This window comes from Magnolia sinica, chromosome 10, assembly GCF_029962835.1.
Source record: "Magnolia sinica isolate HGM2019 chromosome 10, MsV1, whole genome shotgun sequence".
Classification (NCBI taxonomy): Eukaryota; Viridiplantae; Streptophyta; class Magnoliopsida; order Magnoliales; family Magnoliaceae; genus Magnolia; species Magnolia sinica.
The window spans coordinates 69,963,794-69,988,327 of record NC_080582.1 but is presented as its reverse complement, the minus strand read 5'-3'; the positions used below and the strand labels follow the sequence as shown (position 1 = coordinate 69,988,327).

At 38.7% G+C, this 24,534-nt stretch overlaps 1 protein-coding gene across 1 annotated transcript in view; it reads right to left on the bottom strand.

The window, feature by feature from the left end:
• LOC131216934 (uncharacterized) overlaps nucleotides 1–23,802 on the bottom strand; it is a 29,322-nt gene extending 5,520 nt beyond the window's left edge. Inside the window, exons 1-2 of the mRNA XM_058211569.1 lie at nucleotides 23,588–23,802; nucleotides 8,314–8,398 (exon numbers count right to left, since the gene is read on the bottom strand). Of these exons, the coding sequence (XP_058067552.1) occupies nucleotides 8,314–8,398; nucleotides 23,588–23,666 (164 nt within the window). The 5' untranslated portion in view covers nucleotides 23,667–23,802. The remainder of the gene's footprint in view (nucleotides 1–8,313; nucleotides 8,399–23,587) is intronic.
• Nucleotides 23,803–24,534: the final 732 nt, after the last annotated feature.

Sequence of the window (24,534 nt, the reverse complement as noted above, 5' to 3'; positions counted from 1 at the left end):
CATCTAACATGAACAGCGCTTTCCAAAAATCATGATGTTACTCAGGCAGACCACAACACTTGAATTTAGAGGTTTTAGGAATGATTTTACATTGTTTGTTACAGCGAGGCCTACCTGAGTTATGGATCAATGTGGCATATGCGGTATTTGGGGTCAAAGCCAAATACTAGATGCCACACCCGAAGGAAGGTATGGATCGCGCAGATTATGTAGAGATGAAATAGAGAAGAAGAAGAAAAGAGAGGAGAAAAAAGAGAGAAGAAAGATGAGAGAGGAAAAGGTGGCGTTAGGGTTACACGTCCCTACCCTTCTATCTTTTATATTTAAGTATTAAAAAAACAAAAATGGCAAAATTGCCATACTACATTAAATAGAATGACCAGCATATCTAAAGACTAAAAAGACCAAGAAATAAGTGGGTTGTAGGCCCATAGCCATAACCTTTAACACTCCCCCTCAAGCTGGAGCATAGATGTATTGCATGTCTAGCTTGGAAACAAGCTTGTCGAACTAAGATTTTCCAAGAGCCTTGGTGAATAAATCTGCAATTTGATCATGAGATCAAATATAGGGTGTGTGGATTTGTCCTTGAGATATCGTCTCGAATGAAATGGCAATATACTTCTATATGCTTCGTTCTCTCATGAAACACGGGATTATTAACTATATGAATTGCAGCTTGATTGTCGCAATGTAAGGACATTGGAACCCAAACATCGAATCCCAATTCTTCAAGAAGAGCTTTCGACCATGTAAGCTCACAAGTCATAAGCACAATTAATCTATATTCAGCTTTTGCACTTGACCTAGCAACCATGTTTTGTTTCTTAATTTTCCAAGTTACCACATTATCGCCTAGGAAGGTGCAATAACCTATAGTCAACCTTCTATTATATCTCAACCCAGCATAATCTACATTTGAATAACTGGCTACCTGAAGATGACCATGAGCTTTATATAGAATACATTTCCCAAGGGAACATTTCAAATACCTGAGAATCCTCATAATTGTTGCTAGATGTGATGTGCTTGGACTTTGCATGAACTAACCCACAACACTGACTAAAAAAGCAATAGCAGGCCTAGTGATGGTCAAATAGATAAGTTTGCCAACAAGCCTTTTGTACATACTAGAGTCTTCTACCAATTTTCCTTCTTCGGCTTTAAGTTTGAGATAAGGATCCATTAATGTATCAACCGGTTTAGCACCCAACATTTCCATCTCTTTCAACAAGTCACATGTATATTTTCTCTGACATATACCAACTTTTGATCTTGCCACTTCGATACCCAGAAAATATCGAAGAAGACCAAGGTCTTTAATTTGAAACTGAGTTTGAAGATATGACTTTAACTTTTTAATTCCCTCCAAGTCATCACCAGTCACTATAATATCATCTACCACAACTTCCACATGAACTAAAATAACCGTATGAAGAGGCTAATACAGTTTTATTAGATGCATTAGCCTAAACCTTGTCGAATTCACTTGCCAAGGAGACTCACAAAAGTCTTGCATAAAACTCTGATGCCGAAGGAATAGAGGCTCCTCCCAAAATCTGATCATTCACTGATTGATACTCTTTTGGCAGTCCAAACAAAAGTTTTGCTACTTTTATATCTTCCCACTATTTCTTCATGAGAGTAACATCTGAGGTAATAGGATGATATATGGATAGCTCTTCCCACATTCCAAATAATTTTGTGAAATACTCACAAAGGGGCTTTTCCCACTTTTGAAAAGAAAAGATCTCCTCGAATAATTGATATACACGAGAAATATTTTGTTATCAAAAATACATTCTCTTCACAGTGTCCCAGACATCTTTTGTCGTGTTTAAGGTCACCATATTAGAGCTCATTTCAGAATCCATATTATTCCACAACCACGATTGAATTTGTGCATCCTCACTCATCTATTGTTTGTATTTAGGGTCATATTCCTCCGGTTTAGGATCCATAAGGAACTGATCTTTTTCGCAAGCCAAGAGGAATACCTCGACAGACTTGGCCCATAGAAGATAATTCTTCCCATTCAACTTTATAGAGACTAATACATGGAAGGAGGGTCCCTACATTTCTCCAAAAGATAAGGAACTACCAACCACACTTTTAGGCTCCATTAACATTTCATAATTTAACTTGCTTCAAGGCTAGAGAAGAACGATGATCTTAGAGGAAAATCTTATAAGAGACTACTAGCTCAGACTAACGTTAATCCACGTCAAAGCCATTCCCACATTGCACACGACTTAAGGGTAAGAATCTTCAATAATAAAAAATTGCATTTACAAAATACAACCAATATAAACGAACAACTTTAAACATTACCCTCAAAAAAAAAAAAAAAAAACCCGACAAGCCTTCATTATCCGAAAAGGCATTTACACTCGTTGTGAGTGTTTCCTTCGACTCGAAGAACGACGCAGAAAACAACATGTTTTCCCTCAAGGCTCGATCAGTCCCCTATGTATCTAGAAGATCTCCAAAGCTAGATCTGGCAACTTGGGTTGAAATGGAGAGGTTCAAGGAGCCCGAACCACTTCTAATCGGGCTTTGATACCATGTAGATTGTGTAAAGATGAAATAAAGAAGAAGCAGAGAGAGAGAAAGAGAGAGATCAAAAGGTAAGGTTAGGGTTACACGTCCCTACCCTTATATATATATATATTTGAAGACACGGGGTGTCCCCACCTCTTTTTTGAAGTGAGACTAATCACTGCGGATACACGCAATCACCTTATATCTTTTATATTTAAGTATTAAAAAAGCAAAAATGGCAAAATTGCCCCTACTATATTAAATAGAATGACCAACACATCCAAAGACTAAAAAGACTAGGAAATAAGAGGGTCGTAGGCCCGTACCCATAACCTTTAACAAATCACAATGACATGAAGTCATTCGCCCTACGAAAGAGGTAGGCACACATCTCTATGCCTAGGTCTAGGCATGCATGCATATTGCCACAAAACAAGAATTGTAGGATAAGTTTCCTTTTGATAAAAAAGGTAACATCTTTTTTTTTTAGGAATAGGAATTGTCTACAACACCTATTTTAGGCAATGTGTAAGACACCCGAACTCTATTGGGCCTACCATCCACCATGTCCATCAGGCACTATCCTAAATTCTAGGCTCCAGGATAAAATATTAGCAAGATCTACAACTTAGGTGGGCCACACTATAGGGAACAAGGGGGGTGAGATGCCAACCATAGGTTTGTGTGTGGAGCCACGATGACGTGTATCTTTCAACAAACATGTTAATTAGGTTGACCTCACAAGGATGAAGTGAAGACACAAATTAAAGTGATCAAAAACTCTGGCAATCCACACCATGAGAACTTGGTAATTTTCAAAGATTTTTTTATTTTTTTTTCCCCATTTGGGTGGTCCACCGGAGTCGTTTATCGTGTTGATAATTTGTATGAACAGTTTAAAAGAGGGTTCTCACCTGAAAATTGGATTTACACATACAATAGCCACATTAATAGCCAAACTAATATTTGGATAGTAGTTTTACATTTTTGTACAATTACTAGGCTTTATGTTTTATGAAATTCTCTGCGTCGCTTCCTATGTTAACCACATACAGATAAGGTATTGAGTACTGCAAGGACTGTGATTTGTGTATCCTTTAAACCAAATTCTTTCCATGTCTTTGGCAATTGACAAGGATTGAGCACTCATATAATCATGTCCATATTTCCACTATTAATATCACAAGTGGACTTCATCAAAAAAGAAAAAAGAGGAAAAAAGAAAATATAGATCACCAATTGAATTTATCACTGATTGTCATAGCTATTCACTTCAACTTCTAACTAACTGGGAACTCTTAAAATTATAAATTATGGTAAACCTGGATTTCAAATCTTGGGAACCCTTACCTTTATCCGAGTGTCCAACTCTGGGTACTCTAATCTAGATTTAAAAAACTTTTGAAGGATCCAAGCATAAATGGGTTCTAAATTTTGCCAAAAATAAAATCACACACGAGTTCTATTATCTTTTGGGTGAAATTTTCTTGGGATTTAATATTATTATTTATATCATCATCTTTGTTGCCGTTAACGTTCTCAGTGTTATCATCATCATCATGATTGTTGTTATTGCTTTTGTTTTTCAACATATAAGCCTGATACCAACTAATTTCTGCCGGCTCCCCAAATCAGGTTCCATCATTGCACCCTATCAAGGGCCATGAATTCAATTAGACCATAAGTCTTTTCTTACAACCTCCGCCCACATCCTTTTGGGCCTTCCCCTTGCCCTTTTAGAACCTTCAACTTGGACAAACTTCTAACCAACCTGGTTCTTGGCTTCCATTGCACATGACCAAACCATCGAAGCCTACTATTCCCCATCTTATTACCTATTGGTGATACTTCTAAGTTGCCTTGAATGCATTCATTTTTAATTCTATCCCTCCTCACCTTGCCACTTATCCATCTCAACATCCTCACTTCAGCGAGCAATTTGATCTTGGATTGGGTTTTGTATGGCAAGGCAACTTCGGTTGGCCTGCCTTCTAGATCTTTTAGAGCTTTATTTGGGTTGTATTATTTCCTCGCATTTTACAAGTCTCTTTAATAAAAAAATTTTTGTTGCTTCTCAAACAAAACAAAAAAAGCATCCTCACTTTAGCTAAACTTATCTTATCAACATGAGCTTTTGTTTGGCATTATGGTGCTCCTACAAAGCTGGTGGCGTTCGCGTGCTTAGTGGGGAGGAAGAAGGTTCTAACAGTAGATAACCTTCGCAAAAGAGGCCTTGTACTTCCAAATGTATTCCTTTTGAGCTTTCAAGACAAGGAATCAGTGGATCATTAATTCATCCATTGTATGTTAGCAAAAGGAGTGAGGGATAGTTTCTTCAAACTGTTTGGAGTTTCTTGGGTTTCACCCAATTCTGTTGATAGCTTTCTTTTGATATGGCATGGCGGGGGTACTGGGAAAATCAAGAAGTCTAGCGTCTAAGTTTTTTAGTAGATATTTGGAAAATATGGTTAGAAAGGAATTGACTGTTGTTTCATAAATATTAAAGGTAAGGTTTTAGAGGTTTTTAGTAGGGCCAAATCTCTTGTAATGGAATGGGCTTTTGCATCAAATGTTCTTTTATGCTTTTATGCTTTTCCCGTTTGTTGGAGGGAGTTGTAAAATTTTTTTCTCTTCTTTTTTGTATACATTCGGCTTCAGCCTGCCAGAAATAAAATTATCAATGATAAAAAAAAATCAACATGTTATGCTTTAACTGCCCCAGATTCTGTCCCATAAAGAATGGCTGGTCTTATGAATTCTATGGGCAGAATCTCCATTTCTTCCATCCAGCTTGAATTCTATGGGCAACATCCTTCTTAATTTCTCCACTCTCAAGAATTATCAACCTAAGATATTGAAAGGGAGCAATTTTGGAAAACTTCATGGTAAGCAATCTTAACTAATTCCTTGTTTCCATTCGTACTATTACTAAAATTGCACTCCATATAGTTTGTTATAGTCTGACTAATTTTAAATTCTCTATATTCTAAAGCATCCCTCCATAAATCTAGCGTCATAATCAAGCCCTCTCTCATCTTGTCGATCAAAACTAAGAGATCTGTGAACAACATATACCATGGGATCTCTTCCTAGAAATGCCATGTTAACTCGTCCATAACCAATGCAAAAAGGTACATGCTCAATGCTGACCCTTGGTGCAAACTTACAATGATTGGGAACTCACTTGTCTCTCCACTAGTGGTCCTCATAGTTGTTATTGCTCCGTCATAAATATCCTTAATCATGTCAATATATAATCTTGAAACTCTTTTCTTTCCTAGCACCCACCAAAATCACTATGTAGGAACCTTATTAATTTTTATATGCTTACACTAAAGTCAATAAAGACCATGTGGAGATCCTTCCTCCTCTCCCAATATGGAGACTTTGTTCAACAACTCTCTCCAAAAGTTTCAAAGTATAGCTCATAAGTCAATCCGACAATGGTTAGTGCAGTTTTGTGTCTCCTTTATATTCTTATGAAGAGGTACCATGGTACTTATTTTTGATATATTTGTCCCAGCTTTAGTTTTTTCTCAATCGCTCTCCCAAAGTTTTATCATATAGCTCATAAGTTTAATACCAAGATAGTTAGTAGAGCTTTGTATGTCTCCTTTATATTCTAACTAGGAAGGTGTTGCACATGAATAAGCATGTGCCAAAGGGAAGTGTTTGTTAGGCATGCATGTGAACATGGGATCTGCCCATATGCATGGCCCTAGCATGAAGTTTTAATTTCTCAAATATCACAGCTATCAGCCAATCTTATCCATTCAATCTGTTGCCATTAAACTAATCAATGTTTTAAATAGCGGTAGCATGTAGCGTAGCATTCAGCACTCTGTAACGTGTAGCGTAGATAGCATAGCGTGTAGCTTAAGCTACATGATACTTATATTTTTTAATTTAAAAATAGAAAAAATATGATAACTAGTAATAAAAAAGGTAAAAAAAATATAAAAATACCTAACAGATGATTTATTTTTTCAAGTATCATGTTCAAACAAATTATTAATTATCATTTATCAAAAGCTAATCTACATATATAAAGTTATAAAACAAATCAAATAATTATTGCATCAACAACTTTCTAAGAAAACCACCATAATTAATAATGTCTAATTGAAACCACAAGTCACAACTCACAAGTATGAAAAGAAATAAAAATCCCACAAGTTAACAGTATTAAGTATGATATAGATATCATCTATAAGAAGAGGGTTTTTCTAAAAACCCTCTTTCGAAACCCTTTTTATTTTTAATTTTAAAGGTTTTTTTGTGTGTGAGCTTCACACCAATTTTAACAAAGGATCGCCACCATTTTAAGTGGAAGCAAACATAAAAAGGTTTGGTTTTAACTTTTAACTTTAGTTTTTAAGGTTTTTTAGTGTGTGAGCTTCACACCAATTTTAACAAAGGATCACCACCATTTTAAGTGGAAGCAAACATAAAAAGGTTTGGTTTTAACTTTTAACTTTAGTTTTTAAGGTTTTTTTTTTTTATGATGTGAATTTTACACAATTTTTAGAAAACAAAACTTATAAAAAAAAAAGAAAAAAAGAATACATTGTAGCGTATGCTACAAACACTACAGGCTACGTAGATGTAGCATACGTTACAACCCTTGTAGCGTACACTACAGGGGATTTACGCTATTCAGCTACGCTACTACCATGCAACGTATGCTACGAACACTATTTGAAACACTGAAACTAATGATGGAAAACAAAAACTCTTAACGGTCAAGTACACGTTGGGTAAACTGCAGCAAAAGGAATGGATAGGATTGTCTCATGGATTTTATTTTTAAAACTTAAGCCATCAATATAAGGTGGACTCTATCGATACATCACCATGCCATGTGTCCTGTGGAGAGATGCCTTTGCATATTCCAGTTCTTACAGCTCTACCATATCAGCTCCCCTAGAGAAAAGCTTTTCATCGTGTGGGATGCTCAACATCAGGCTTTCCACATGTACTTAGGCTTTTAGTTCTAACAAGGGGGGCCAATTTTTTGGAGCTACAGACCATTGGTCTGATATCTCCAGCCATGACGGACTGATCCTTAAAATTATCACCAAATGATGATCATATATAAATCAGAAATGTACATATGGCAAGTTCATTGTGTTGAACCACTGTGACCATTCAGTTTTAACCATTTGTTTCCAAGATATAGATTAAATGGTTAACATTGCTTAAGGTGGGCCCACATATGTTGGAGATGGGTGTGTCCAAGATCACGGTAGATGCGCGCACACGTAGCAAGACTCCCACTTTTACCACACGAGAGTGCACTCACAGACACAGGACATAAATGCCATTTAACAAAAAGAGCGAACTCGCTCATTCCATTGTAATAGGATGCATAATGGAATCACTTCGAATCAATCTGTTAGTGTTGGACTAAAAATGGCAAACTCAATTTTCCATTATGGTTCCCAGAGTCACTAAAAAATAGGAAAATTTAATATGCAAACTGAAAAAGCTGACATATATTTACCACTATTAAGCACAAACTTTTGGTTGTGATCAAGTAACATTATTTAGCAAACTCTTGGTTGTGAAGCAGACAATATTATTGGTTGTGATCAAGTAACATTATTTATCAAACTTTTGGTTGTGAGAAGCAGATAACTCCCCCAAATGACATGAAGATACGTGCAATATAAGATCAAATTCTAAAAATCAAAACTGAGTTTTACAGGTTTAACATTGCAAGCTTAAATGCCATAACAACGAGCATGGAAGTAGTTGGAGTTCAGCACTTACTCAATCATGCCAGAAGACTTATCTGCATATGAAGAAAAAAGGTGGTCTATCCGTTCCAACTCCTTGTTACTAGCTTTACTTGAGGCTAAACAAGAAGTAAATGGAATCAAATACTAATGATTGAATTCACATAATCATAATGTTACAGCAGTTCACACTTCACAGTGAAACAAAATGAGAAGGGTTAGATGAACTTCTAAACATGCTAATGAAAGACAACAATTATAAGAAGAGGGGAATTCTTTATCAAACTAGTAAGTACAGCAAGTAGCTACTTTCAACTAGGGCCAACAATGGTATGGGTCGATCTGCAGGCCAACCCACCCTACCCATATAAGAGATGGGCCCAGGTTGAGCTTACTGGATTTATGGTCAGGCTAGGCATGGTTTTAAGCAGCATCCAATACAACCGGATCAGTGTTGGTCTGCAATGAAATGGGTCACCAGACCAATACAGGACTAAACAGGTATCAGGACAAGTGTTGTACCAGGTTCAGCCCCCAGGCACTGGCACTCTGAAACTGCTACTTATGCTTGGCTTAGGGCTAGAAGATGTGGCCCATTTAAGCAAACGGGTCAAGATTGGGTTGATATTGGCACAACCCAGCCCAACCAGCCCATATTATACATGTAACATGCATGCATAAAAGAGACCTTCAACCATCAAGCATTGGATTTAATGGTAGGATTGTGTAGAACCTTGCAAGAGGTTGTGGGTTCAAGCCCTCTCAATATAATTTTTTTTTTTTTACAATTACCAAATTTACATTTTTCCCCCGATGTCCTGCCAAAGGAAATCTCATTATAAGCTTAGAACCAAAGAGTAGAGCATCCAACCCTTGGATCTCATACTGGTAACAACTTGCTTACACAATCACTCCTCCCCATCCCAGAACCTTCAAAGCCATTTGCCAAGCAATGACTAGTTCATAAACAGAAATGATTTTGTCCCGACCTATCCTCTCTTAGAGGGTTTACAAACTTGATCCTAGCAAATGATATAAAATACATTAAAATAAAATATGGCCATTCGGGGGGTACTTGGTCAGCAATCTTAATAAATTCCTCGTTTCCACTGTGATTGTTACAAAAATTGCATTCCACGTACTTTGATTTAGTCCGAATAATTTTCTCAAAAAGTAGTTATATAGCTATAAAAAAAAAATTAAAAAAATTAAAAAAATAAATAAAAACCGTTGTGTACAAATCATAAATGATTATGAAATACATTAAAACTATAAAAAATAAAAAAAAAAAAAAAAATTGTACCAAAAAGCTCTAGGCATCGCCTTGCATCTCGGACATTCCACAGGCCCTTGGGCCTAGAGTGAACCTAGCTCCTTTAACGACACCAGATAAAACCTTTACCCTTCAGACCTCAATCTCATCTTTTGCCAGCAACTCATCGCAATGACTTCAAAAACTATTATACAACAGAACCCAATCACTGCACACATGGAACAACCCAAAGAATGCAGGGAAAATCCACGGATTTTCAGCCAAACAATCCTACTTGAAGATCTGGAGATCATGTGCCACCTGTTAATGCCTTGAAGGAGGTCCTCCGGATTTCCCCCATACTCTTTGACAACACGCTCTACCTCAATGGAACTAGGATCAAGATGAAACTAGCACAAGGTATTAGGGTTGTACATACCAATCCCACATCTCACAATCACAAATGTAACTAAAAGCAGTTACTATAACTGCAAATAACTCCCATTATCCCATCATCTACTTAAAAATAAATAAGAATAAGAAACCTCCAATGATTTGCATTCAATCCTTTTTTTAAAAAAACGAAAGAAAGGAAAAACTCTCCCCCTCCCTCCCTACCTCCCAAATTCATCTTTCTTTCATACGCTGTTCTCCCTCTCAAAATCATCTTTCTTTCCAATTTCATCATTCTCTGCATCCTTCTTGACATGTACTTGTGTATCCGTGGGCTTTTATTCTACTCTCACAAGTACTCATGCTACATTTGTTTTGCAACGGTCTCTCCATACATTGCTCCACCTCTCAAATTCATCTTTCCTTCCCTGTTCGTCATTCTTGGTATCCTTCTTGCTACGTAGTTGTATCGGTGGGTTTTTATTCTACTCTCACAAGTACTCTATGTAACCTTTGTTTTGGAACAATTTCAAACACACGCCTGGTAATTTCATTCCTTTTGTGGCTTTGATGTAATTATTTTTTTCATTCTATATTAATTTTAAGACTATGGACCAACAACATTAGCCAACCGGATGTGATGATCTATGTCATCCTACCATACTTAACAACCACCTCTTCAAAAATTGTAGGGTCCATCATGGATTGATAATAACTTGAAAATAATACCGATTAAATTATCTTAATGTAGATAATCTTTTCAGATGAGAATTTTTAGTGGGGAAATTTGTTTAAGAGACCACTAGAGGTGTGGAAAACTTCTTCTATTGAGCAATCCTCGCCATTACCAGGGCATCCTACCAGTTACAGCATAAAAAAACAGCGGAAAGTTGCACTGAAGATCCACATGAAAGAATAGATAGGATGGAAACAAGGAATTGTGAGCTGCTTGTGCAAAGTTGACTAGCCTAAAAGCAGTCACCACCAAGCAAGCCCCCATTCCAATACAACAACCATAAAAGGAGAAACTCCGAGCAAATTTTATTCGAAACTATTCATCAATCTATCTTATGTGTATGGTCCTGGGCAATATTTATAGACTGCATAAACAGTTTTCTTTTTTAATCAAAGATCTTTCCAAATTTGAATACAATCTGGACTTGCTAGAATATAAAAAGAAAAAATAAAGAAAAAGAGTTTGAATAGTATGAAACTTCCGAAATAAATCCCATTGCGATAGGTATGGCTCTATGATCTGTACAGAACTGTATGGTTGTGTATGCACGTACAATTTGTGCATACATCTGCTTTCTATCATATGCATGTGCAACCCGTCCACATATGCCTACAGCAATACATTCCCGTTGATTTTACATAACCCCTGCAAACTATTTTTGTGGGCATATATTTCACAAATGATTATATGCACCCGCTTTTGGTCTCGTTTGGTAGTCATGGGTTCGTATCAATTCCCAGAAATCAGCTCCTTCAAGTTAATGGTGGCAAACTTTATTTTAAAGTTCTTGGTTGATGCAGTTAGAATTTTCAGCCAAAATCCAAGTACTGTCTGTTCCCAACTGGCATCTCCACTTGATGAGATATTTCTAATACCCTCCTTGATGTGTCTAGGCGTCTGATCTATCGTTCCATAATCTAGCACACTCTTTGGGTATCTACACAGCTCACTCTTATGTGTTCTATTATTTGTAGTTGATAGTAGGCTGTGCAATCTTCCACATTAAAAACAGAGCTAATTCTCATCACGGGTAAAAGCTCACTCAAGTACAGAGCATCATGTAACTTCTTTAGGAATGATTACCTTGCTTTTCTAAAATGAAGCGTCTTCTAGGTTCCTGCAGGAAACCATTATGGCTTGGTGATTGAAGCGCACTACAAAATTACGCAGACCTGCTGGTGCCAAGGTGTTCCGTTGCGGTATCGGTGGATGTAACGGTGCCCGCTGTTACCGATATGGATACGCCCCGTATCGGCCGATACGGGGTGTGTAATGGTGCAATTTTTTTTAATTTTTTTTTTTGGTCAAATAATTATAGAAAAATATCCATTAAATCCAAAATATTCTAAATATTCCAAATATGCATTCATTTATAATTTGGAACATGTTTATGGTGGTGTAATGGTCCACTCTTTGGTGAGAATGCTATATCGGGTTGTCTGATGGATTTATGAACCTGGCAACCTGGAATTAATTGCAAACCTTTTATATTTAGTTTTCTAACTATATAGTATCTATATAAATTTACTATAATGAATGTAATACCAAAACATCTTATATGTTTAAGTTTTCCTTTTATTTATAATCCTAGTGCATTGCATACGTTGTGACTCACATGCATTTTATTTCAATATATAGAGTTTAGGGACTTTTGTATCCTATTATGTAATTCATATACCTAACAATTTGATATCATTTTCCCCCATAAATCTTTAAAAAAATTAAAATTAAATTGAGGTAAATAGTGTTGTAGATTCGGGGCTGATTTGGGGACCATTTGATGCCCCAAACTAGCCTCAAATTAATGCAATCTATTGGCACTTATCCCACTAATGGATTGGTGGACATTTATTGGACAGTGAAAAATGAAAAATATCAAATGATCCTATTTCAAAAAACAAGTGTCTGCAAACTAATGGTGAAAATTGTAGGAGTTATTTAATTTTGGGATTGTGACTTAGCAACAATGGTCCCAAAAATTAATTGGTTAATTTTGAGTTGATATATACGTCATGTATAAATTTTTAGGGCCATGTACTGGGGTCCACTCGATTATGTATTATATATCCATGTCATCCATCCGTTTTGGCAACTCATTTAAGGGCATTGGAAAAAAAAAAATATGGTAAATCCAGATCTCAGGTGGACCACTAGTGGGCCAGGCAGGCCACCTCGATGTATTTGTATATCAATGCCATCAATCTATGTTGCCAACTCATTTTAAGGCATGGTCCAAAAATTCAGGTAGATCTAAATCTTTGGTGGACCACTAGTGACTATCCCTTTAAAAGTGGGGCCCACCTCAATGCATTTGTTGTATATCCATGTGGTCCGTTCATTTTGCCAACTTATTTTAGGGCATGGTCCAAAAAATGAGGCTGATTGAAATCTTAGGTGAACCACAAAATAAAGATTTAATTCCCACCATTAAAATTTTCTTAAGACATTTTTTCTTTTTTTGATCAAGCTGTTATTTGTGTTCTCCCTTCATCAAGGTCAAAGTTTATGTGACCTTATCAACAGGTTCACTGGAAAATAAACATTATAGTGGACGACATGGATATACTATACAAATCAAGGTGGGGCCCATGTAACAAAACAGTGCAAGTGCACTGTGCAGCGTGCACCACAAAACATGTTAAAAAAAGAAATTTGAAGTGTGTGGCTGTGAAACAGCCACGCAGTCCATTTGTTTTTCCAAGACTAAAATGAAAAGAAGAGAGAGATGGAAACCGAAAAGAAAAGAGGGAAAGAAGAGAGAGAGAGAGAGAGAAGAAGAAGAAGAAGAAGAAAAAGGGCAGCAGCAGCTGCAGCAGCACGAAAAGAAGAAGAAGAAAAGAAAAAGAAAAAAAAGGTATGTTTTTTTTTTTTCATTTTTTCATATTTTCTTTAGGGTTATGGCCCATAATAGTTGTCACAGTACTATAACAGCCGTTATGGACTATAAAGGCCATTATGGCCCCGTAATGGCCGTTACCGCCACAAAAAAAGAGGGGGTAGCCATTACAACCCAGTAACGCATAACGGTCACGGCCGTTACCGTTACGTATCGGCCGTAACGGCCAATACGTAATCGTTTTCGAACACCCTGGCTAGTGCACATTAGCATGGGTTTTGTAGCCCATCGTTACTATGAGTTATTTTCTGCCCCACCACTTCATGAATCTCCTTTAAATGTTGTGAAAACTTTTGGCTCGTATCTCAGTCAAGTCACAATGGGTGATGATACCGAATTAATAAAATACGTAAGTTTGACACAACTGACAATCTCAAAGAAGAAAATCCTAGAGTACAATTTAGAGTTGCTATAAGCAAACTAAACCCAAACCAAAACAAGACCGCACATGCTGATATGGTCACCAATTGAACAATGAAGAAGATTGCCAAGGCTTGTATTGACAACATCCATCCGACCATATCTATCATTGCGTGATATGCACTACAGAACTTCAACTTAGTTTCCATCTCTCTGCCCACGAAGTTTCCAAATGTAGCTTATAGGTTTCACATCCCAACAAAAATGATCATCTTTGGTGCCTTGTTAATGCAGGACAATTAACAACTTGCTCTAAAAGCTCGAAATGTTACAGCATGGCGAATCAATCCCTTTATCTCATAGCCCAAGCCCCACATCTCATGGGTTAGGACCTCGGCCAAACCCCCCTCCTGGGCCCCAAATCACATGGGTACCGCCTCACACGAGCCGCCCACCTCGGGTGTGCCTCTGCATCCCACAGGCAACCCCACTCGAGCCTGGTGTGAAAATGCCCCTGCATTAATCACCCTCGGTGAGGAGTCTTGAACACGAGACCTCCCGCTCTGATACCACTTTTGATACAGGACGATTAACCACTAGCTCTAAAAGCTCGAACTATTAAAGCATGGCGAATCAATCCATTTATCTCATAGCCCAGGCCCCACATCTCATGGGTTAGGATCTCGGTCAAACCCCCCTCGTGGGCCCCAAATCATATGGGTACTACCTCACACGAGCCACCCGCCTCACACAGGCCGCCCACCTTGAGTGTGCCCCTGTATCCCACAGGCAACCCTACTCGAGCCCAGTGTGAAAATGCCCCTGCATTACTTGTGCAATCTAATTATTTCATAGAAGAGAGATTTGCAATATATATAGCCTTTGTAGTCATCTTTGAATGAAGTGTGCCATGTTGAGAAACCAACCACCGACAATGTAAATTGGGTCACTTGCACATGACCAAACCATCTATGCCTACTTTCCCTCATCTTATTACCTATTGGTGCTAATATTAAGTTCTCTCAAGTGCAATCATTTCTAATTCTATCCTTCCTTATCTTACCACAAATCCATCTCAACATCCCCATGCCAGCTACACTTATTTCAATAATAGACATTAGAATATTTAAGGAAAATTCTCAATTCATTTACAAAGCCCATCAAGGGGTTATATACAAGAGAAAACGTGTGCATACACATTATGCATAAGTTGACAACATAATGTATAGAACAATAGTGAAAGATCCAGCATCTTAGACAAAATACACCAACTAGGAATTATTGTGGGGCTTCTGGAACTCGAGAAGCATATCTTTATCTCTACACACCCCCTTAAATTGAGGTTGGTTAACCAACATCAATTGGTCCATAAGATAACTATGTGAGCACAAGACATTGGGCATAGTAGACTGTTTACTAGTTGATTCTATGAAGTAATGTGGGGAAATATGGTTTATCTGGCCAAGTATTTCTCATAAATAAAATGTTAATCAACCTCAATGTGCTTGGCTCCTAAAAAGACTAGATCAGAAGCAACATGAACGGTGCTCATGTTATCTACATAGAGTGGATATGATGAGGTGGGATGTTTATCCATGTCCTGTAAATGTTTGTATAACCATGTGATCTCATTGCAATCGGCATACATACCTTTGTATTCTGTTTTAACAAATGAATCAAAAAATGTGCATTGCTTCTTGCATTTCATGAGACAATTGAACCCTCATGCCATCCACTGGTTGAGCGATGGGTATCCAAGGATCCAAACTTGGCTTTTGTAAGGATCAAGATATGCTTAGTGGCCCCACAAACCCCACAATCATTCTTAGTTAGCATATAGCATATTATGTAAGATGTAGGATCTTTCATTTTTTGTATGTAAATTATGTTGCCAACACATATATGTGTGTATGCATACGCTTCCTCTTATATACAACAGCTTGATAACCTCTATAAGTGAATGAATAATTTTCCTCAAACATTCTCAGACTCATTGTCAAATTGACACAACATCAAAGCTATTACTAACTACTTGATATGCCTTATAAGTTAATTCTAAGGACAATTGCCTTTGGAGGTGGGTCTAATATTCTGTGATCACATGTCCAAGATGGTTACAATAGGCACAAAAGTACTTTTTATAATGGGAAGCAGTATGGCTGAGTTCTTGACATTCAAAGCATTACAATTGTGGCAGATTCCTTTGTGATGGCTTGTCCCCAGTTCATTGAGTGGCAAAAATAGGTTCCAAATTGGTCTTCTTTTCTATAGTAGCATGTGTGTTAGTACGTGTCTCCTCTCATAGAAGTTCTCCAAGGATGCCATCCATGTCCAATAAAATTCCCCAATTCAGAAAATTAGCACGAGGCACTTAATACATGTCATAATTTCATCAGGAACTGCACGCTTCATTGATATCCCTTACGTTCTTAATGCAACAACAAACCAGCAACGTTAAGTATCCATATTGGCATGCATGTTGGACAATACCATCCGATATGGCCCTGTAAAAGCCAATTTCTTTTCTTTTTCTTTTTCTTTTTTTACCAAACATCCCAAAAATATTATTTGAAATTTTTAGAATTGGGATGATACCAGATAATTTTTTGTTTTAGACATGTATTTGATGGTGTAATGGGCCATTGTTTGGTAAGAATGTTGTCTGCCAGGCAGTGTCAGCTTCACCTGCTCAAAGTCGACCAAATAGGCTCTAATCGAATATAAATCAAGCATGAGTTGTTCAATTAGAACCTGTTATATATAAAAATACAACGAAAAGAGGATGGAAACAAGAAAAAAAATGTGAAGGTTTAGCCCTTCTTCTGATATTTCCTAAATGGTCCTTCAACATTCATCGAATCATACTCAAATCTTGTGTTTTGAACCTCAAAATAGGAATACCCTTTCATTGATGGAGCTTCTTCAAATTGGATTCATTTAGTTGGGGACATGAGCCACCAATATAACCCTACAAACCTTTTCCTTTCACAAGAATTTAAAGCGGAAGCGCCAAATCGAGTATTTTTCCAATCAACTTTAACAGCCAACCTCACCTTTTTCTGAGTCCATGTTGACGAATACTAGAGTAACTATCAATCGGATCTTCAAATCCCATAGTTCCCCAAGGTCGCATGTCGAAGACAAAGTGAAGCAACCCATATCCTCTCTCCAATTCAAGGAACACTTACTGAAACTATGCGCCAAACGGCCCAAACCCCCGTCTCTAACACATTCATGTCTTTGAAATCTTCATGCCAAACCTTTCAAAAATTATAAGACACATAAATGCAACCCCACCTCCTAGTTGAATTTTTAAAATTCTTAAAATATCAGGCAAAGTATTCTCATTAAAAGATGTAAAACACATTGAATGCAAGCTCTCATGCCATATAACTACAACAATAAACTCCACCATCATATTCAAGCTTTAGCACCAAAAAACTATGTTTGTCCAACTAAAAGACTATGGTTGCTTTTCCTTGCATTAGCGATCCTAGGGAAAAACATGATCTCCCTACCTGTCATCCAACCATCCAAGAAATTCTTGTTTTCAGGAAGCCTAATTGGGCCATGGACGACCTTCCAAGGAGCTATCCTTGTCAGCCAATTGTCACCTAAAAACCATTTGAGATTTTTTATTTTTTATTTTTTTAAAGAAAAAAAAAAAAAAAAAAGAGGTAACGATGATTTGATTAAAAAAGAGGATTACAAAAACGAGGATCAGCCCACTGAGAAAGGGAGAAGGTTATCCTCCAACATGAAACAAATTACAACCCTTTATATTAACAGTGTAAGATGCCCACTCGACTACATACTGATGCGCCTTCTGAACTATTGCAGCTGCCGAGTTGGAAACTCCATCGAAACATCTCCCGTTTCTTTCTTCCCACATCGACCACCAAGCAGCCAAAAGGAACATTTTCCAGACTGTGGTCCTATCTTTTCCTTACTTGGGCCCATGCCAGTTTTTTAGCAGACTAACAGCAGATTCAGGGAAAGACCAAGTAATATTGAAAATTTGAAGAATAGTTGTCCACACCTGACTAATGAAAGGGCAGTGGATAAACAGATGGTCCATTGATTATGCTTCGTCCATGCAACAAAGGTAAATATTTGTAATTGTCATACCCCTCTTCCTCAAGTTGTCAATAGTCAGCACCTTGTTCTTCCCAACTAACCAGCCGAACACTGCTATCTTTGGGAGAACTTTGAATTTCCACACTATGTTTGTCCCAACTTTTGCCACCGAGGATGCTTTCTTATTAATAAAGTTGTACAGGGACTTAACCGAGAAGGAACAGGAACTGTTGAATCTCCATATTAATCTGTCTTCTCTCTCATAATCTGTCTCGCAACTGATGATGCGCCGTTGCAAGGTCGCATATTCTTCGATCTCCCAATCTTAGAGATTTCTTCTGCATGTGGGATTCCACACTGTTTTGTCCTTCATAATAGAGAAACAGTCAACCACCCGGATGGATTGATTTGGAGCGAGGCGGTAAATATTCGGGAAATCTTCTTTTAAGGTTGATTCCCCCACCCATGTCTTCCCAGAATCGCGTGTTATCGCCTTTTCCTATTGATATGCCTATAACTTTGATAACCTCTGTCTTTGAAGAAAGAACTCCTTTCCATAAAACTGATGCTCTATAGACTGATGATTCTTTTGTTCACCAACCTCCCTCTGAGCTGCCATATTTGCTCTTGATAAGCATATTCCACAACAACCCTTTTTCGGTTCCAAGTCTCCAAAACCATTTACCTAGAAGTGACCAATTCATTGTTTTGAGATTTCTGATTCTAGCACCACCATCTTGCACACCTCCTTCCATTCAACCAAATGGATTTTATTTTTTTTCCCTCCTCTCCATGCCATAGAAAGTCTCTTCTAAGTTTGTCAAGGGCTAGCAGAATCGATGTCGGGCATTTGTACAAGGACATGAAATATAGCAGCAAGTTTGATAAAGCTGATTTTATCAGAGTTAGCCGCCCTCCCAAAGATAGGTATTTGCATTTCCATCTAGCCAGATATTTCTCGAATCTTTCAATAACTTTGTCCCACAAGCACTTTCGAGGTTTCCCCATACATAGAGGCAGGCTTATAAACCTTATTGGAAGAGTTCCCGTGGGACAGTCGAAAAGGTCAGCATATCTTTATATTTCTTCTTTCTCCATATTTACACCAAACATTTTAGATTTGGCAAGATTGATTTTGAGACCCGAGACCGCCTCGAAGCATCGAACTATAGCGCGCAGATTACTCACTTTTGTCTACCCTGCTTCACAAAATAGGAGGGTGTCATCGGAAAACTGAATATGAGATATCGAATTTTCCATACGCTTCACCCTGAATCCGCTAACAATGCTTTCTTCTTGACCCTTTCTCAACATTCTAGATAAGGCCTCACCCACAATTAGAAATAAAAATGGGGATAGAGGGTCGCCTTGCCTCAGGCCTCTAGAACTACTAAAGAATCCTTTGGGGGATCCATTAAGAAATATGGAAAAGAAGGTAGAGCGGACGCATACCCCCATCCATCGAATCCACTTTTCCCCAAAGCCTATCCGATTCAGCATGTACTGAAGGAAAGTCCAGTCTACGTGATCGTAAGCCTTTTCAAGGTTAAGCTTATATAAAAGTCCCTTTCGACCAGATCTATAACAAGAGTCCAAGCATATTGATGCAATTAGAGCACCGTCAGTGACTTGTCTACCTGATTCTCGGAGATGATCTTTCCTAACACACCTTTAAGACGGGATGCCAAAACTTTAGCCAGAATCTTGTAAGGGCCTCCCAAAAGACTGATCGGTCTGTAATCTATTACAGATTCTACTCCCGGGCATTTTGGGATGAGAACTATGAAAGAAGCCCCCAATTCTTTAGATAGTCTGCCTCTGTAGTGGAATTCTAATGTGAAATCTAAAATGCCTCCCTTTAATATATTCCAGAATGTTTGAAAGAAAATGATTGGGAATCCATGTGGACCGGGGGCCTCGTCTCCTTCTAATTCATCTATCGCTCCTTTAACTTCTTCAAGAGAGAACTGAGATTCAAGGTAGCTGCTTTCCTCTACTGAAATGCGATCAAAATGAAGATGATCTAGCTTTGGCCTAGCCCAGCCTTCTTCGTAGAACAGATTTCTGAAATATTGGATAACTTCTACCGTTATATGCTCTTTGTCCTATGTCTGATCCCCATCCACCACCAGACTAATGATATTATTGTTTCTTGCTCGAGCCGAAGCTATAGCATGGAAAAATCTTGTGTTTTTATCTCCTTTTATCCATTTGCTCCTCGATTTTTGTCTCTAGGAAATTTCGTCTTCAAGGACCCTGGCTGAATAGTTCTAGATTAACTGAAGTTTTCTAATATGCTGATCTGATGAAATCTGATCTATTTCAGTATTGGAATCAATTGACTGCAGCTCGGCAAGGATATCATTCATTTCCAACTCCCTCTTGCGAACTCAACTGATTTCCACTCCCTTATCTTGATTTTGAGAAGTTTCAGCTTTCTGCACAATCTGAAACCTACATAGCCCTCCACTTTGAGATTTGCCCACCAGTCCTGAATAAGCTATTGAAAACCTTCAATCTTCAGCCAAGAAATGTCAAATCTAAACGGTTTTAGGCCCCAGTTTTCAACGTCTGCTAAGAGAAGAAGCAAGCTATGATCAGAAGTGGGTCTCGGGAGTATAGATTGGGAGATTAAAGGGAAGGCTTCTATCCAATCTGCCAAACCAAGAATCTATCGAGCCTACCAAGAGTCGAATTGGCCCGTTCATTAGACCAGGTGAATCTAGCCCCAATCAAAGGAAGATCCACCAATTCTTGATTGTCAATCCAGCTTGAGAAGTATCGCATGGCTGCAAATATAGAAACCCCTTTCAATTTGTCCTCTGCATATCGCGTTGTATTGAAGTCTCCCCCTAAAACCCAAGGCCCACTGAACTTCTGCCTGGCTTCATTCAACTCCGCCCAAAAAGCATTTCGTCTATCTTCTAGGTTGGGGCTATAGATAGAGGTAACTAAACATTTGAAGTTTAAACAAATGTCTTTGAGAATGACCAAAACTAAAAAGGCTCCTAACCAACTCCGCTCCATAGACCAGGACGAGGATCTTCAGGCCACCAGGATGCCTCCCGAACTTCCTGTAGCATTTAGAGTCACCCACTGCGCGTCCTTTGCCTTCCATATATTGCCCATTAGCTTGACGTTGAAATTCGGTATCTTCGTTTCCTGGATACAGATTACATCAGCTTTGCTCCTCTCACAAATGTCTCTAATGAGTCCTCTCTTTTGCCTGGATCCCATTCCTCTAACATTCAAAGACAGAATTTTCATTTATGAAACTGATCTTCCCTGATGATTTCCCTTGCTTCCTCCCGATCGACCCCCAATAGATGAGGTGGAACTTTGTTGTAGATGTTTTGACTTCCTGTTGTTACTTGTCTTGAGAGCGGAATTCTTGGGTGATCTAGTACCAAGCAGAGGTCGCCCACGAGATTCTATGCACTAGAACAGAGCTAAGAAATCTTCTAGGTAGTCTCCAAAAGATAGACTGATGGATCTACCGACGTGACTCATTGCTTCCCTGATCCACCTCTTCTTTTGAATAATATTTATCAATGTAGCCCTTTGAGTTATCGTATCTGGATCGGATGGATGATCTCCCCCCATTAAATCTGTTGATCGTCCCGCCCGAAACTAAAGAGGTTCTGCCTCTATGATGTCTTCCCCACCATCTTCCTGGAATAAAGTGACAAGGGCCTTGTTAGACATGTCATCACTGGACATCTTGGACAGAGGGGTTGAACAATCAGGAGAGATCCCCCCCCCCCCCCCCCCCCCTTATCCGATTCAAGAGATGCTTCGCCTTCCACCAGAGAAGCTGAAGGGCTGGCCATTCTGTTGGAACCAGAACCGAAAAGAGTGAGATGTTTCGATAACTGAGAAATTGGGCAATCCTCAACTCGAGTCTCGTTATTCGAGAGAGACTCCACCGAGCCTCTAGGCCTGGGAATAATACAGCGCATAAGATTTGGTTCAACCATTGGAAAAGGATCCCGATTTAAAATAGTCTAGTTCGGAGTAACCGAAGCGTCCCGTTTGTACCCAGCCTTGAGATCGATGCGACTCATCGAGTCCCAAGCCTCCTGCAGTTCAACATGTGTAAAGTCAATTTTGCTTTAGCTAGCGATATCCCCGATATTATGACAGGTGTCTAGCTTTCTTGGAAACCGATTTGATGTTGGGGGCATCTCGTCCGTCCGAACGTCGTTAGTGGAAAGAAATCGTTCCTTCGATGAGAGACGTGTGGCTTCCTTTGACATAGCTATTGTGTGTGTCAGGCGTCCCTGATCTGATCTGACTTCTTCGAGGCAGCTGCTGCCTAGGTCATGACACGTAGCAATTTGTATTGGTACTCCACCGGTGTATGCTTTCATCGAAACTCGCTGGTTTGATGCTCCAGCGGAGAATGGTACTCTTACACCTTCTTCTCTCTCCTTGCCTTCCCTAACCACAGACGAGCAGGTCTTTGGATTTCTGGACCTCCATAGGTCACCCCATTTGAGTTTTAATTGCAAAATATTGTACTTTGGTACAGCATTGTATCAACTAGATAATAAATAGGTACATTATTAACATCTTGTTGTGGCATCAAATGGGGGTACAGCATATATCTTCTTCTTCTTTTTTCCTTTGAAAGGTACACTGTTAACACCTTGTTGTGGTGTCAAATCGGGGTACAGTAACATATCGTACATACATTAAAAAAGATACAAGATTGCTTCTTCAATGAGCTTTCGACCAGTATTTCGATGCACAATCGAATCAAGTTGCAAACATTCAGATTAATCAAGACACAAGAAAAATTATCAATCTCCCTTAGTATCATAATGTGGAGGTAGTTCTCAAATAGAAGCTACATAATTCTAATCCAACTTGAAAGTAATTGTCATCATCATCTAATCCTCATACCAACTAGTTGGGGTCCGCCACGCGAATCTTGCTCCACAGTTCCACTCTATCATCCAACCTGAAGGTAATATGATTACAATTTGGTACTCAGATAGTCAATACGAATCTTTACTATTTGGTTCTCACAACTTCGTTAAACTAATGACTGCTATTCAATTTGATAGTGCATCAACACACACTTCTGGGGTGACTGACTCTTAGCTGCTAAATCTTCTCCATGCACAGCACGCTTCCATTGCCTAATGCTACGTTTGAATTGGAAAAAAAAAAATCCTATGAATAAAAAGCAGAAAGGACCAAGTTGCAGTCACCTTCCATACAATTCAAATCAAGCAACTCGGCTCCAAATTTCAATCGCAAAAACCAGAACCCGTCATATACAATTCTGTCCAATCCAGAGTTTCTTTTCGATCGAATTAAATGTTCGCGATTCGATTCACCTGTGAATCCAAACATGCCCTAAACATTTCCAGTACGACAAATTCTCAATCCAACATACGATTTCCTGATTTCTTGATTTATTGCTTCTTAAAGAAAGAGGCATGCGTTTGGGAGTACTAAATTGAGTAAAATCTCAAAAATAGACGAATCAGATACAGATCAAAATTACGATGGTAACCTTGGAAGAGGATGTATTGATGGAAATAAGCATGGAATTAAAGAAGAGAAGATGGAGTTGGATGGATTACCAGAGCGGAAGAGATCGACGGCGGAGGAATGGACGGTGGGGTTAGGTGGCCCGCTTTTTCTGGTGGATGAACGGCGCATCTTCAAAAATTCAAGGGGAGAGAGAGAGAGAGAGAGAGAGAGAGAGAGAGTTTCTTCGTAAGATCGAAGGAAAGAGAAGGAAGCTAAAAATCCAGAGGCTTGGCTTCTCCTTTGGGAAAGAAAAAGCGGAGAAATCGTATCCTCCGCATTCGCTTTTAAGGTGGGGCGCCTTCCAGTGGTACAGTTACCACTGTACGTTACGGTGGTATCGAGCAGAACGTGGGACCACGTTATGTATTCACGACATCACACCCGTCCATCCGATCCTTCTCCTCAAATATTAATAAGATCTACAAGTTTCAACCCAAAAGAAAACTCTTGTAGACCACACAGAACAAGGGATAAGCTCAGACGGGACTTTCACCTTTGAATTGCGTGGGCGCCCATCATGTTGATTATAAGAAATCCAGACCGTCCATACGCTTCATCTGTCATGGAGGAAGATCAATTTGAGAATCATGCTTTTCGGCGACTCAGATAAGCTCGATAAAAATAGAGGGCGGCCGTCCCCTCCCATCTTGTACCATGTTCTGTGGCCAACCAGAGTTTGGATCGACTTTCTTTTCTGATCTGAGGGTTATCTTTAGGAGAATCTTCTCATGGACGGTTTGGATGTGACTCATATACCATTTTATTCACGGTACCAAAGTTAGATTAGGGTGGCCATGGTACCACTGGATCGCACATTTTAAGATAGATAGGGAAGATGCCGAAGCTACCACGATTGGCGCGACGGAAAAATGAAAAGAAACGCTCAATGGTACCTCTCGATAGGTTTTGCTAACCGAGAGCCAAGTGGATTGAGCTTCCATAAGATCCACGCCGTCCATCCGATATGCTGTCTTGTGTTCACGATGATATCCAAAAT